Source organism: Ranitomeya variabilis, chromosome 1 (assembly GCF_051348905.1).
Source record: "Ranitomeya variabilis isolate aRanVar5 chromosome 1, aRanVar5.hap1, whole genome shotgun sequence".
In the NCBI taxonomy this organism is placed as follows: domain Eukaryota; kingdom Metazoa; phylum Chordata; class Amphibia; order Anura; family Dendrobatidae; genus Ranitomeya; species Ranitomeya variabilis.
Genome location: NC_135232.1, coordinates 146,884,543 through 146,900,141, shown reverse-complemented (window position 1 = coordinate 146,900,141; position 15,599 = coordinate 146,884,543). Strand labels below are relative to the sequence as shown.

The 15,599-nt window shown below is 48.5% G+C and overlaps 1 protein-coding gene across 3 annotated transcripts in view; it reads left to right on the top strand.

Moving 5' to 3' along the window:
- The window catches only part of CHD1 (chromodomain helicase DNA binding protein 1), a 95,501-nt gene that overhangs the window by 55,310 nt on the left and 24,592 nt on the right, over positions 1-15,599 (top strand). For all 3 annotated transcript variants that reach the window (XM_077289676.1, XM_077289692.1, XM_077289683.1), the window contains 5 exons: positions 58-154; positions 240-335; positions 504-677; positions 12,648-12,811; positions 13,082-13,123. In XM_077289676.1, coding sequence (XP_077145791.1) covers positions 58-154; positions 240-335; positions 504-677; positions 12,648-12,811; positions 13,082-13,123 — 573 coding nt within the window. The remainder of the gene's footprint in view (positions 1-57; positions 155-239; positions 336-503; positions 678-12,647; positions 12,812-13,081; positions 13,124-15,599) is intronic.

Genomic DNA, 15,599 nt, shown 5'->3' with positions numbered 1-15,599 from the left:
CTTTTGCCCTACAAGTAATTGCATCAGCTAATTAATGGTATATGTTCCACATTTAAGCTCCACGCCGTTTAACAAGGAAGAGCTTGCTGCTATTTTAAAGTTTGGTGCTGAAGAGCTTTTCAAGGAACCAGAAGGAGAAGAGGAAGAGCCTCAGGTAGAATTATAGCGCACGTTCTCCTACGTTGTGTGTGTGTGTTACGCAGTTTTCCCTATTAACAATCCTCTATCGTTAACTCAAGGAAATGGACATTGATGAAATATTGAAGAGAGCGGAGACCCGTGAAAATGAAGGTGGCCCATTTACTGTAGGCGATGAATTACTTTCCCAGTTTAAGGTACTTTCTGTTAATATGCTTTTATCACTAGTCATAATGCTGCCACAAAGCTTAGCAGACTAGGGACGACTTGGCATAATGCTGGTTCTCTTTGCCTGATAGAACATCACTCCATTTTTGTGCCTACATTTTCTTGTCCATATAACAGGCTTAGTTATTTGTTTTAAGGTTGCCAACTTTTCAACAATGGAAGAGGATGATATGGTGGAGTCTGACCGAAATACAAAATCATGGGAAGACATTATACCCTCAGACCAGAGAAGAAAAATGGAGGAAGAGGAAAGACAAAAGGAGCTTCAAGAAATCTATTTGCTTCCCAGGATGCGAAACTGTGCAAAGCAGGTGAGTTTCTGCTTTAAAGGATAAGGACATCTTAGAGGCATTTTCTTTACTTGGCCACTTCACGCCATGGCCTTTTTTCGTGTTCGTTTTTTCTTCCCCTTCTTCCAAGAGCTGTAACATTTCTATTTTTCCATCAATATAACTGTATGAATGCTTTTTTTTGTGAGATGAGTTGTACTTTTGAATGGCACAATTGATTTTACCATATAGTGTACTGGGAAATGGGGAAAAAATTCCAAGCACAGTGAAAAAAAAAAGTGCAATTCCCAGTTTTTTTTGTTTCTTTATTGACCATGTTCACTGTCAGGTAAGGCTACTTTCACACTAGCGTTAACTGCAATACGTCGCAATGCGTCGTTTTGCCGAAAAAACGCATCCTGCAAAAGTGCTTGCAGGATGCGTTTTTTCTGCATTGACTAACATTAGCGACGCATTTGCGACGCATTGACACACGTCGCAACCGTCGTGCGACGGTTGCGCCGTGTTGTGGCGGACCGTCGAGAGCAAAAAACGTTACATGTAACGTTTTTTGCTCCCGACGGTCCGCTTTTTCCGACTGCGCATGCGCGGCCGGAACTCCGCCCCCACCTCCCCGCACTTCCCCGCACCTCACAATGGGGCAGCGGATGCGCTGGAAAAATGCATCCGCTGCCCCCGTTGTGCGGCGGAGACAACGCTAGCGTCGGTAACCTCGGCCCGACGCACCGCGACGGGCCGAGCCCAACGCTAGTGTGAAAGTAGCCTAAAACTGACCTGACAATATGAATCTCCAGGTCAGTACAAGTACGCAGATACCAAACATGTATAGTTTGTTTTGTTTAAGAGGTGAAGAGAAAAAAAAATCAGACCCAAGGCACGGCAGTCTTCTGCAGAGCCCCAGCTTTCATGACAATCCATCAGTGTCCCCCAATCGTGATGGGCGTGGATGGACAGAATTTGTGACACATTTGTGGCTGCTGCATGTTAAATCCTGCTGTCAGAGGTTGACATTAGGATTTAGCAGATTAACAGCCACGGTTGGAGCTCTGATCCACCCGCTGCTGTGAAATGTACCTAAGGGTACCGTCTCACAGTGGCACTTTGGTCGCTACGACGGCACGATCCGTGACGCTCCAGCGTCGCTCCAATATCGCTCCAGCGTCGTAGACAGCGGTCACACGTTGCAATGCACGACGCTGGAGCGATAATTTCATGACGTATTTGCGATGTAGAAGCCGTTGGTTACTGTGCGCACATCGTATACAACCTTTGTTACACGATGCGATCATGCCGCCACAGCGGGACACTAGACGACGAAAGAAAGTTTCAAACGATCTGCTACGACGTACGATTCTCAGCGGGGTCCCTGATCGCAGTAGCATGTCAGACACAGCGATATCGTATGGATATCGCTGGAACGTCACGGATCGTGCCGTCGTAGCGACCAAAGTGCCACTGTGAGACAGTACCCTAACAGCTGATTAAATCAGCTTTCATGTCCGGAAAGATGCGGGCTCGGTGCCGAAGCCCGCATCAAAATCTGGGAGACGACATATGACGTAAATATAGGTCATATGTCGTGAAGGTGTTAAATGGAATGTGCTATCCCCTAAAATGTTTTCAACAGTTGAAAAAATGTAGTATTAATGTTTTAATTTAAAAGAATATATATACCGTGTATACTCGAGTATAAGCCGACACCCCTCACTTTGCCACAAAAAACTGGGAAAACTTGATGACTCGAGTATAAGCCTAGGGTGGAAAATGCAGCAGATACCGGTAAATTTCAAAAATAAAAATAGATACCAATAAAAGTAAAATGAATAGAGATATCAGTAGGTTAAGTGTTTTTGAATATCCATATTGAATCGGGAGCCTCATATAATGCTCCATACAGTTCATGATGGGCCCCATAAGATGCTCCATACAATATACGCCCCATATAATGCTCCATATAGTTTATGATGGGCCGCATAAGATGCTCCATATTAAAATATGCCCCATATAATGCTGCACAAAGATTAATAATGGCCCCATAAGATGCTCCATAGAGACATTTGCCCCATGTAATGCTGCACAAATGTTGATTATGGCCCCATAAGATGCTCCATAGAGATATTTGCCCCATATAATGCTGCACAAATGCTGATTATGATAAGATGCTCCATAGACTATTATGCCCCATATGCTGTTGCTGCGATTAAAAAAAAAAAGACATACTCACCTCTCGTGGCTCAGGCCCCTGGCACTTGCAATATTCACCTGTCCCCGTTCCACCTTCGGGCGCCGCTGTGTCTTCCGCGTCCTCTGCACTGACGTTGACCTGAGCGTCACAGACAGATGACGCGGAAGACGGAGCCCGGCAGTGTAACGAGGACAGGTGAATATTGCGCAGTGCTCACCCTCCCCATTATACTCAGCTGCTCCCGGCGCGGTCCCTGGCAGCTTCCCTGATGGTCTCTCCGGCGCCAGCAGCTTCTTCCAGCATTGAGTGGTCACCGATACCGCTCATTGCAAATATGAATATGCGGCTCCACCCCATATGGGAGTGGAGTCGCGTCCATATTCATTACTGTAATGAGCGGTACCATGTGACTACTCAACGCTGGAAGAAGCTGTCAGCACCCGGAGACCATCAGGGACCGCACAGGGAGCTGGTGAGTATGTGACCCCCCCTGGGACAATGACGCGAGTCTAAGCCGAGAGGGGCACTTGCAGCCTAAAAAAATAGGCTGAAAATCTCAGCTTATACTCAGTATATACGGTACATTTTTTTTTAATTGCATAAAAAAGAGAACTAATTTTAAAATGTTTGATATTTTCCACTTTTAAACACTAGGGGGAGCAGTTGCTGAAATTTTCCATAAAAACCTAGTGCACAACTAGCTCGCTTTACTACTGCAGTAATAGTGGGCGCGGTTTGCTCACATGTATCTGACGGCAATCCCCTCTGCTTCTGGGTGTTAAGCTTGATACTCCGTTATCATTTTATTAAGATCACAGGACCAGAAACCTTTTGGTGGTGACTGCAAAGTGATACTCAGATGTGGACTGTCGCTGAGGAAGACTGGCAGCACCAATTCTGTTAGAGGGTGTTTCTTGTTGTATCATAAGCTGTGGTTAGATACGCGGACTACGTCGCGCACTTGGATTAGATACGTGGACTGTATCACACACTGTGATTAGATAAAAAGGCTTCGTATAGTGCATTACACATGATTGGATTAGATACAGGCCTCGAGCGGAGTGTTTCACACAGAGTGGGATTAAGTACGTGGACTGTATCACGCGCTGGGATTAGATGTGTAGAGTATATTACAGGATTGGATTAGATTCAGGCCTCAGCAGAGTGTATCACACAGGATGTGAATAGATACGTGTCTTTGCATCACAATCTGGGATTAGTTACGGGGAGTGTATCACAGGCTGTGGTCTCGGTGGGCTGTATCACACATGATGGGATTACATACATGTCAGTGTATAGCCTCCTTCAGATGTCTGTAACGCAGGGACGTCTGGAACGTCTGAATAAAGCGTAATCCTGATGTAGCAGAGCTCAGTCAGTGTTTAGCGCACCGCAGCGTGAGGATCACACTGCAGAAAAGTCTTACCCGTACGCAGAGCTCAACGCATGGCTGCAATGTTAAAGAAACGGATCCAGCAGAGATCAGTTATTCAAAAGAGCACGTAAAAGTGGTGTCTGCTTAACTATTTTGCCATCGGATTGCTGATCATCATTACTGGACATGTGAACATAGTCTTACACACCAGCAAATGAAAATGGCAACCCCAGCGGCTGCAGAAAAAGATAATTCAAAAAATGTAAAACCACTCTATTTAATTTTGTAACAAAAATAATTGATCATATAATCAATAATTATTAATACAAAAATAAAATTCATGGCATTTTTCCTTTAAAGGCATAAATTTTGGGTTAAAAACAACAATTTTTGCAATTGGGATTAGTTAAAAATGGTTGCACTGTTTGCCTGTCCTAGCCTCTGTGTAACACTACCTTACTGCTGGCTGCAGAAGGAGTTATCTTAAAGGCCCCGTCTCACATAGCGAGATCGCTAGCGAGATCGCTGCTGAGTCACAAGTTTTGTGACGCAACAGCGACCTCAGTAGCGATCTCGCTATGTTTGACACGTACCAGCGACCCGGCCCCTGCTGTGAGATCGCTGGTCGTGTCGGAATGGCCTGGACCTTTTTTTGGTCGTTGAGGTCCCGCTGACATCGCTGAATCGGTGTGTGTGACGCGGATTCAGCGATGTCTTCACTGGTAACCAGGGTAAACATCGGGTTACTAAGCGCAGGGCCGCGCTTAGTAACCCGATGTTTACCCTGGTTACCATCGTAAATGTAAAAAAAAAAAACAGTACATACTCACATTCCGGTGTCCGTCAGGTCCCTTGCCGTCTGCTTCCCGCACTGACTGACTGCCGGCCCTAAAGTGAAAGTACAGCACAGCGGTGACGTCACAGCTCTGCTGTTAGGGCCGGCGCTCAGTCAGTGCAGGAAGCGGACGCCGGGGGACGCGAAGGTGAGTATGTACTGTTTGTTATTTTACATTTTACACTGGTAACCAGGGTAAACATCGGGTTACTAAGTGCGGCCCTGCGCTTAGCAACCCGATGTTTACCCTGGTTACCCGGGGACCTCGGCATCGTTGGTCGCTGGAGAGCGGTCTGTGTGACAGCTCTCCAGCGACCACACAGCGACTAAACAGCGACGCTGCAGCGATTGGCATCGTTGTCTGTATCGCTGCAGCGTCGCTATGTGTGACGGGGCCTTAAGAGTCCGTCAGTGAGCTCATTCTGATGGAAGAGTTTAAAAGCTCTTTTCTCCTACGCCTCATTGGGGGACACAGGACCATGGGGTGTTATGCTGCTGCCACTAGGAGGACACTAAGTAGACAGAAAGATTAACTCCTCCTCTGCAGTATACACCCCTTCACTGGATACAATTTCAACCAGTTCTTGCTTAGTGTCTGTAGGAGGCACTTGGGTCTGACCCTCAGACCCCGATTTTCTTATTTTAATTTTTATTTTATTTTAATTTTTAATTTTCTGTAAATTTTTATTTTTTATCTAACGGAGTGAAGGGGGCGACGGACTTCTCTTTTATAGGGTCCGCTCTCCCCCGAACCAGCAACAGGCGAGCACGGCGAGTATACCTCCCCGTCCCTCTCCTGCGACGTTGGAGCACGCCGATTTTGGGGCGACGGTTCCCTCCTTGGTTCCGATCTCCCTCCTCCCCCTGAAAAACGGCGAGCACATAGAGCCTGGCTCTAATGTTCCTCTCCGGGGCCCGACAGACAAGGCCCACATTATATGGCGTTTGCACACTTCCATCTGGAAGAAGACTCCTCTCCATTCACCAAGGTGCATGGATTGAGAACGCACACTCACTGTGTCAAGGGGACCTGCACATCTGGAGGCTGTGAGTACATACTCCCCCCTCCCCCTCCCTTTCCTCCACGCTCCGGAGCTCTTCAGGAGGATGTTCTTGCGGCATGACGTACGGTCCGGGTCCCTGGGGAGAGGAGCCGCCAGCCAGGGGTCAGAGGCGGTTAGCGACGCTCCATCGCGGCCGACACCGCGCATCGGCGGGCAGGCCCACAAAATTTAGTCCCCGGCTTTCCAGCCGGACTAGGCCGCAATGATTAGATCCGCCCACGGCCGTAGCTCCGCCCCCTAGATCGGCGCTTCTCGTTTGGAATGAGAAGCGCTCTGCAGATCTCGGGGGCCATATTCTTCCTTTCCCTGCAAGGAGCCCACGCGTCCACAGGACTCCAGAGAACCGCCACGGCTGCATTCCTCCCCAGGGACACAGGCAAGGACCGTGGGTAAGCTGCTTCAAGAAGGCTTAACCCCTTCCCTGCGTATACTGCCCGCTCTGTCCCTAAGGCACTATGTCTCAATCCAAGGAGACAAAAAAGGGTAACAAGAAGCACACAGTGTTTTTCACTGTATGTGCCACTTGCAATGCGGCCCTGCCCCGAGCCCACACTAGCCCTTTGTGTGCAGATTGCGTCTCACCCTCTGTGCAGCCGCCCCTTGCCGACGCCGGTACCATCGCCGATGCCGCACCCGTCGACCCGGTAGAGCCTAGCCCCCCTGAGTGGGCAACCTCTTTGTCACGATCTGTGGCTTCCCTAGCCAGGGCAATTGACTCCTTCCGGGGCCCCCCTACAGGTCGGACCGTGGAGGATTCAGACGACGGTATGGATTCTTCCACCAGCAGGGGGCGTACCCGGTCACTTTCTACCCGGGGCTCCAGGAAACGTATTCACGTTTCATCCCCTGACCATGAGCTAGCGGGCCCCTCAGTACCTGCAAGCTCTGCTTACAGGTCCCCTTCTCCAAACTCGAATGAATCTGAATATGAGTCCGACATTTCCTATGTTCAGGACCCCCCCTCTTCCCAAGAGTCTCTCGACTCTCTCATTGAGGCGGTGAACCAGACCCTGAAGGTGACTGAGGACTCCGCATCAGAACCCGAACATGTGGTGTCTTTCAAAAGAACTAAACGTGTTAAAAAGGTTTTTGTCACTCACCCTCACTTTAAGGAGATTGTACAAAACCATAGGGATCGCCCAGATAAACGTTTCATGGGACAAAAGTCCATCGAGGCCAAATATCCTTTTTCTCGGGAATTAGTCAAAGACTGGCTGCAGTCCCCCTCGGTGGACCCTGCTGTGTCACACCTCGCGTCCAAGACCATCCTGTCTCTTTCGGACGGTTCCTCCGTTAAGAACCCCTCCGATCGCCAAATTGATTATCTGTCTCGTTCCGCCTTCGAGGCCACAGGAGCGTCTCTTTTCCCATCCTTCGCCGCTTCTTGGGTGGCTAAGGCTATGGTCTCTTGGACCGAGACTCTTTCCTCTAACATCCAAGCCAGTGATTTACCTCCAGAAACCAGCATCCTGGTAAACCAGATAGCGCAGGCCGGAGACTTCATAATCAACGCCTCTATGGACGCAGACAATTGCGCTGCACAAGCAGCCGCCAATGCAATCTCCATCAGGAGAGCCCTGTGGCTCAGGGATTGGCGAGCAGATTCGGCTTCTAAACGTTCTCTTAACAGCCCTGCCTTACCAGGCTGGTCGGTTATTTGGAGAAAAATTGGACCAAATGATATCGGATGCTACCGGAGGGAAAAGTAAATTTCTCCCCCAGCAAAAGCCTACCCGGCCCTTTCGGTACCAGCAGCAACCTCCATTTCGGCCTTTTCGGCCCAATACCAACTGGTCTTCCACATCCTCTACTCCCGCATCAGGACGAGGTTCGCGCGGTGGCCGAGGCAACCAGGTCTCTTACAGACCTAATCGTAACTGGAGACCCAGGCCTAAACCTCCCGGGTCTAAGGGATCCACATCCCGTGGATCCTCCGCCCAATGACTCCTTGCATCATCCGGTGGACTCCAACAAAGTAGGCGGACGTCTACTCTTGTTCCGTCAAGCCTGGCTCTCAGTCGTTTCCGACGAGTGGGTCAGAGAACTGGTGTCCACCGGATACAAAATAGAATTCTCATCCCCCCCCCTACCCGCTTCTTCCGGTCTTGCCCTCAAAGGTCAAAGGCCACAGCGTTTCTCCAGGCAATACGGGCACTTCAAAGGGACGGAGTCATCATTCCGGTCCCCCTAGAACAAAGATTCAAGGGTTTCTATTCGAATCTGTTTGTGGTCCCAAAGAAGGACGGATCACTACGTCCGATCTTAGACCTGAAGCTACTAAACAGATTCATAAAAATCCGACACTTCAGGATGGAATCCCTCCGTTCTGTGGTCGCGTCTATGGAAAAGGGAGAATTCCTGGCATCCATAGACATCAAGGATGCCTACCTGCACATACCGCATTCCCTCCGCATCAGCAGTTCCTTCGCTTCGCCTTTTGCGGGGAACACTTCCAATTTGTGGCCTTGCCCTTCGGTCTCGCCACCGCTCCCAGAGTTTTCACGAAGGTCATGGCGGCTGCCATGGCCATTCTTCATTCCAGGGGAGTGGTGGTGATTCCGTACTTGGACGACCTACTGATAAAGGGTCCTTCCTACCCAGCGTGCGAAGAGTCCGTCGTTCTCACGGTGGATACTCTTTCTCGTTTGGGATGGAAGATAAACTTCGAAAAATCTTTTCCAATTCCGGCTCAAAAAATCTCCTTCCTGGGAATGATACTGGACACTTCCCGCGGTCTGGTCATACTCCCTCAAGACAAGGCTTTGGCCTTGCAGCAGGGAGCCCAGCGCCTTTCTCGGCCAGTGTCCCACTCCATTCGTGCCAGCATGCGAGTTCTCGGGCAGATGGTAGCGGCCATGGAAGCTGTCCCATTTGCGCAGTTTCACCTCCGTCCCCTGCAGCATGCGCTACTGTCGGCTTGGGACGGCAACCCGTCCTCCCTCGACCGTCGATTCATCCTGTCCCCTCGGGTCAAGAGAACCCTCAGGTGGTGGACGCTGAAGTTTTCCCTAACCCAGGGAAGGTCCTTTCTCCCAGTACGGTGGCTGGTGGTGACCACCGATGCCAGTCTCATAGGCTGGGGAGCGGTCTTCAACCATCACACAGCCCAGGGGCGGTGGTCCATTCAAGAGTCTCGCCTTGCCATCAATATCCTCGAGATTCGAGCTATCAGGCTAGCATTGTTCCACTTTCACCGACTTCTGGCAGGTCATCCAGTCAGAATCCAGTCCGACAACGCCACGGCCGTGGCATACATCAACCGTCAGGGCGGAACTCGCAGCAGGACGGCCATGCGCGAGGTGTCTCACATCCTCCATTGGGCGGAGTCGAACCATTCGCCCATCTCGGCGATCCACATTCCAGGTGTGGAGAATTGGGCGGCGGACTTCCTCAGCCGCCAGGGCATCGCCTCCGGAGAGTGGTCCCTCCATCCGGAGGTCTTCCAGCAGATTTGCCATCGCTGGGGGACCCCGGATGTGGATCTCATGGCTTCCAGGATGAACAACAAGGTTCCTCAGTTCCTTGCTCGGTCCCTCGACCCACGGGCCCTCGGAGTAGACGCCCTGGTCCTGCCTTGGCGCCAATTCCGCCTCCCGTACATTTTTCCTCCTCTTCCCCTACTACCGAGGGTCATCAAAAAGATCAGGGCAGAGGGGGTACCAGTGATTCTCGTCGCGCCAGACTGGCCGCGTCGGGCATGGTACGCCGAACTGGTTCAGCTGGTAGCCGACGTCCCCTGGCGTCTTCCAGATCGCGCGGATCTTCTTTCACAGGGCCCGATTTACCATCACAACTCAAGGGCCCTGTCTTTGACGGCCTGGCCGTTGAGTCCTGGATTCTAGGCCAAGCAGGGTTCTCTCCCAGGGTGTCCTCCACCATGATCAGAGCTAGGAAACCTGTTTCCATGCGTAGTTACCACCGTACCTGGCGAATTTTTTTCTCATGGTGCGATACACAGGGACGATCTCCTCTAGTATTCTCTATCCCTTCCATACTGGAGTTTCTTCAATCCGGATTAGAGTCGGGACTTGCCCTTAGCTCCCTAAAGGGTCAGGTTTCGGCATTGTCAGTCCTTTTCCAGCGGAAGATTGCCAATAGGTTGCCGGTGAAGACCTTCTTCCAGGGAGTTTCCCGGGTAGCGCCTCCCTACAAGGCACCTTTGGATCCGTGGGATCTCAACTTAGTTCTCGGAGCTCTTCAGGAGACTCCCTTCGAACCGCTACAGGACGTTTCCTTGACCTTCCTTTCTTGGAAGGTAGTCTTCCTAGTAGCCGTCACGTCCATCAGAAGGGTCTCGGAGTTGGCTGCGCTCTCCTGCCGCCCTCCCTTTCTAATTTTTCATCCGGACAAGGCGGTATTGAGGACCTCTCCCACCTTTTTGCCCAAGGTCGTCTCCTCTTTCCACCTCAATGAGGAGATTGTTTTGCCTTCGTTCTGTCCGGCACCTATCCATCGCATCGAAAGGGCTCTACACACTCTTGATGTGGTGAGGGCTCTTCGTCGGTACGTCTCAAGGACGGCTCCCTTCCGCACGTCAGACGTCCTGTTCGTACTTCCAGAGGGGCCCAGGAAGGGTTCTCCTGCTTCAAAAGCTACTCTGGCAAAATGGATTCGGTCAGCCATTCAAGAATCCTATCGTGTCAAAGGTGTTCCTATCCCAGCTGGGATCAAGGCTCATTCTACTCGGTCGGTGGGCGCCTCGTGGGCCATTCGGCACCAGGCGTCAGCGCAGCAGGTCTGCAAGGCTGCGACGTGGTCCAGTTTGCACACTTTTACCAAGCATTACCACATTCATTCTATCTCTTCTGCAGACGCCGCCCTTGGCAGGCGCATTCTGCAAGCGGCAGTTCCTTAAGCCGTAGGTCAGTGGTACATGGGGTATTAGCATATTGCTTCCCACCCAGGGACTGCTTTTGTACGTCCCATGGTCCTGTGTCCCCCAATGAGGCGTAGGAGAAAAGGAGATTTTTGTTTACTTACCGTAAAATCTTTTTCTCCGAGCCACTCATTGGGGGACACAGCACCCACCCTACTTCTTTGGTTTTGACATAGTTGTCTTTGTTCATGCTCCTACTGCTTTACTACCGAACTGGTTGAAATTGTATCCAGTGAAGGGGTGTATACTGCAGAGGAGGAGTTAATCTTTCTGTCTACTTAGTGTCCTCCTAGTGGCAGCAGCATAACACCCCATGGTCCTGTGTCCCCCAATGAGTGGCTCGGAGAAAAAGATTTTACGGTAAGTAAACAAAAATCTCCTTTTATGGAAAAAAAAAAAACCCCGATCAGAAAAGCTTTTTTTTTTTTCTTTTTTCTTTTACCTCAGACTGCATCCAAGTTTAGGTTTGTGGTCAGAAATCAGCTGCTGGGGGCTTATAAGGTTGATGCTCTCGGTCAATCACGTTGTGCACTCAGTTATGTACAAGGTAAAAAAAAAAAACCTGCATGTAAAAGCCAAATGGTACAAAATTTTCAATGAAACCCAACTGCAAAAAATGAATTTTAACCCAAAATACAAGAATTCAGAGGGTTCTTCTCAAAATCATTGTTTAGGCAGGTCATCTCTCCCCTGGCTCCAGGCTTCCTGTTTGGCACGTTTCTTTCACACTTCAGTTGTTTGGCGTCAGTCAGCTCCGACATAGTGACGGATCCGTCACAATTGTTGAGAAAACGGTTCTAACGGATCCGTTTTTTTGACAGATCTGTTACTTGGGGGTTGTCTGGGAAAAGTATCTACTTTTTGGAGCATGCGCAATTGAAAAAAAGGATTGGGGCGACGGATCCGCCGAAATGACGGTCGCGACGGATCCGTCGCCCATAGGCGGCCATTCTATGGAATGGCGGACGCGACGTATCCGTCGCGAACCGCCATTTCGGCGCAGACAAAAAACGTTATAATGTCAGTCTATGTCTAGATGTCCGCCAAATTTCGACGGATCCGTCACATGGCGGATGGAACGGATGACCATCCGCCACAATCCGTCGCTAATGCATGTCTATGGGAAAATAGCGGATCCGACAAAAAAAATGGCGGATCCGCTATTTGATGAAAACGGCGGATTCAAACTGACGCCAAAAGACTGAAGTGTGAAAGAGGCCTTAGGTGGCGCTGCGCTCCTGTTGATTGACAATTCAGACTAGTGCCATGGTTGAGCCAATGCAATTTTGCCTCTATACCATCATGGGGACTGAAGCTGGATCTTGACAGCTTCAAAGCAGCACTTGCAAGGTCTGTAACTAAGAGCTTGTAAGTGCTGCGCTCCTTGCCTAGGAGACTGACCACAGCTATCTTTCCATTTTTCAGTTCAGAGGGATTTTTTATAACCAATAAATTGCAATGTTGCTTGTTTTTACAACCACATTGCAGTTTTAACCATATTGGGAACAATCCTTTAAGTAAACTAAAAAGTCCTTAAAAGTTTGCATATCCTTCAATAAAGCTGTGACATGTATTTTTCTCTCCAGAACCGGAGCTTCCCATTTGTATTTGTGGATTATTGTGTTCTGTTTCTCAAGAAATATTTCTGACTTTCAGGCAAGCTTTAATGGAAGCGAAGGCAGGCGCAGTCGGAATAGAAGATATTCAGCCTCTGATGACAGTGATTCAGGCTCTGATAGAAAACGACCCAAGAAACGTGGTCGACCAAGGACCATACCAAGGGAAATTATTAAAGGTTTTAGTGACGCTGAGATCCGGAGGTATGTGTGTAGTAAAGCTGCTAGTGGACTTACCATTTCAGCAGGCTCTGATGGTCGGCTGATGGTTGGAATATTGTTTCAGCTGATATTTCTCATTTCTAGAGTCAACTTACAAATGCAGCTAGTATTGTTCTTGTTGTTTCCCTTTGGTCTTCTGTGGAGTATGCAAATTATAAATGAGATCTTATCAGTGTTACAATATTGCAGCGCTCAGAACTTATAATTGTTTTCTAACCTGTTTTTTTTTTTTTTTTCATTCATTCATTCTAGATTTATTAAAAGTTACAAAAAATTTGGTGGACCTCTGGAAAGGTAATTGTTCTCCCTTTGATTTGAGTTTGTGGTGTCTCTGCCGGGCATTGAGATTAATCTGGCTGGCCATACAATGGCCGTAAACCTGGCTTATACACTGTAGGTCTGAACAGTGTCTAGTTGTTTCAGTGCTGCTCACCATTATTGGCACCCCTTCATTTTTTTTATAGACTGTACAATATCTTCAGAAATAAATGGAAATGTAACAAAGTTATATCCTTGGGATTGTTTTTAATTAGTGGTCCAAAGTAATACAACAATAAAACATTGCTTTTCAACTTACATATTGCAATTTCAAAGAAGAAACAGAATAACAGCGTGTGGAATAATAAAAGCACCCCTAATTAATACTTGGTTGTACACCCTTTGGAATTGATGACAGCCTCCAAATGTTTCTTGTAGCCATCTGTAAGCCTCTTCCACTTCTCAGCTGGTATTTTCTCCCACTCTTCCTTTGCAGTTTGTTCACTCTTGAATGTTTGCAGGGTTTTTTCCCAATGGCATATTTCAGCTCACCCTAAAGATTTTCAATGGAATTGAGGTCAGAACTCATTGATGGCCATTTTAAATGGTCCATTTTTTTTCTTTTTCGACCACTCCTGTGTACTTTTGGATGTGTGCTTTGAGTCATTGTCTTTCTAGAGGACTCATGATGAAGTTTTCTTACACTGGGAAGGACATTTCGCTCTAAAATCTCTTGATAATACTTTGATTTCATGATTCCTGTGATACGGTCAAGGCCTCCAGTACCAGACACAGCAAAGCAAACCCCACAATGATATGGATCCTTCACCTTGCTTAACTGTTGGTAGGGTGTTATTTTCCTTACATGCTTTACTCCGCCCTTTTTTAAAAAAAAACAAACAAAAAAAACATTGCTTTGCATTGCCAAAAAGCTCTATTTTTGTTCTATCTGTCCATAGAACATTTTCCCATTAGGATTGTGGTTTGTCAAAGTACTCTTTGGAAAAGATAAGTAATTCCTTTGTATTATTATTATTATTATTATTATACATTTTTATAACTCCATTTATTCCATGGCACTTTACATATGAACGGGGCAAATATAGACAAGTACAATAAACATGAGTAAAACAAGTCACACACAAGCACAAGAGGAGAGAGGACCCTGCCCACAAGGGCTCACAGTCTACAGGGTATGGGTGAGGATACACTAGGAGAGGGTAGAGTTGGTCATCCGGCGGTTCAGCAGACAGAGGATCGCGGCAGGTTGTAGTCTTGTCGGAAGTGGTGGGTCTTAAGGATCCTTTTTAAGGTTTCCATGGTAGGCGAGAGCCTGATGTGTTGGGGTAGAGAGTTCTTGAGTATAGGGGAAGCACGGGAGAAGTCATGTATGCGGTTGTGGGAGGAAGAGATGAGAGAGGAGTAGAGAAGGAGATCATGAGCGGATCGAAGGTTGCGTGTATTTAGGTACCGGGAGACCATGTCACAGATGTATGGAGGAGACAGGTTGTGAATGGCTTTGTGTGTCATTGTTAGTGTTTTAAACTGTAGCCTCTGGGCAATAGGAAGCCATTGAAGGGCCTGGCAGAGAGGAGAGGCTGGGGAATAATGGGTAGACAGGTGGATTAGTCGAGCAGCAGAGTTTAGGATGGATTGGAGTGGTGCCAGAGGGCTAGAGGGGAGGCTAGAGAGTAGGAGGTTGCAGTAGTCGAGGCGGGAGATAAGGGCATGCACTAGTGTTTTTGTGGTTTCATGGTCAAGGAATGCACGGATCCGGGAAATGTTTTTTGAGTTGGAATCGACAAAAGGAGGCAAAGGCTTGGATATGTGGCTTGAAAGAGAGGGCAGAGTCAAGGATCGAGGCACCGAGCGTGCGGGACTAGGGAAAGTGAGCCGCCATTGACATTGATTGATAAGTCGGGTGGAGGGGTAGAGTGAGGTGGGGGAAAGATGATGAATTCTGTTTTGTCTATGTTCAGTTTTAGAAAGCGAGCACAAAAGAAAGATGAAATAGCAGACAGACATTGTTGGATTTTGGTCAGTTAGGAAGTGAGGTCAGGTCCAGATAAATAGATCTGCGTGTCATCAGTGTAGAGATGATATTGTGAACCGTGGGATTCTATGAGCTGTTCCAGGCCGGAGGTGTAGATGGAGAAGAGTAGGGGTCCCAGAACTGAGCCTTGGAGAACACCGACAGACAGGGGCCGAGAAGAGGAGGTGGTGTGGGAGAGGGAAACAACTGAATGTCCAGTCAGTTAGATATGATGAGATCCAGGATAGGGCCAAGTCTGATGCCAAGCGATGAGAGAATCTGTAACAGGAGTGAATGATCCACAGTGTCGAAGGCAGAAGACAGGTCCAGGAGAAGGAGGACAGAGTAGTGTCGCTTGCTCTTGGCGGTTAGTAAGTCGTTGGTCACTTTAGTTAGGGCAGTTTCAGTTGCGTGATGTGGTCGGAAGCCAGATTGTAATCGGTCAAAGAGGGAGGAGAGGTGGGAAGACAGTTCAAGATG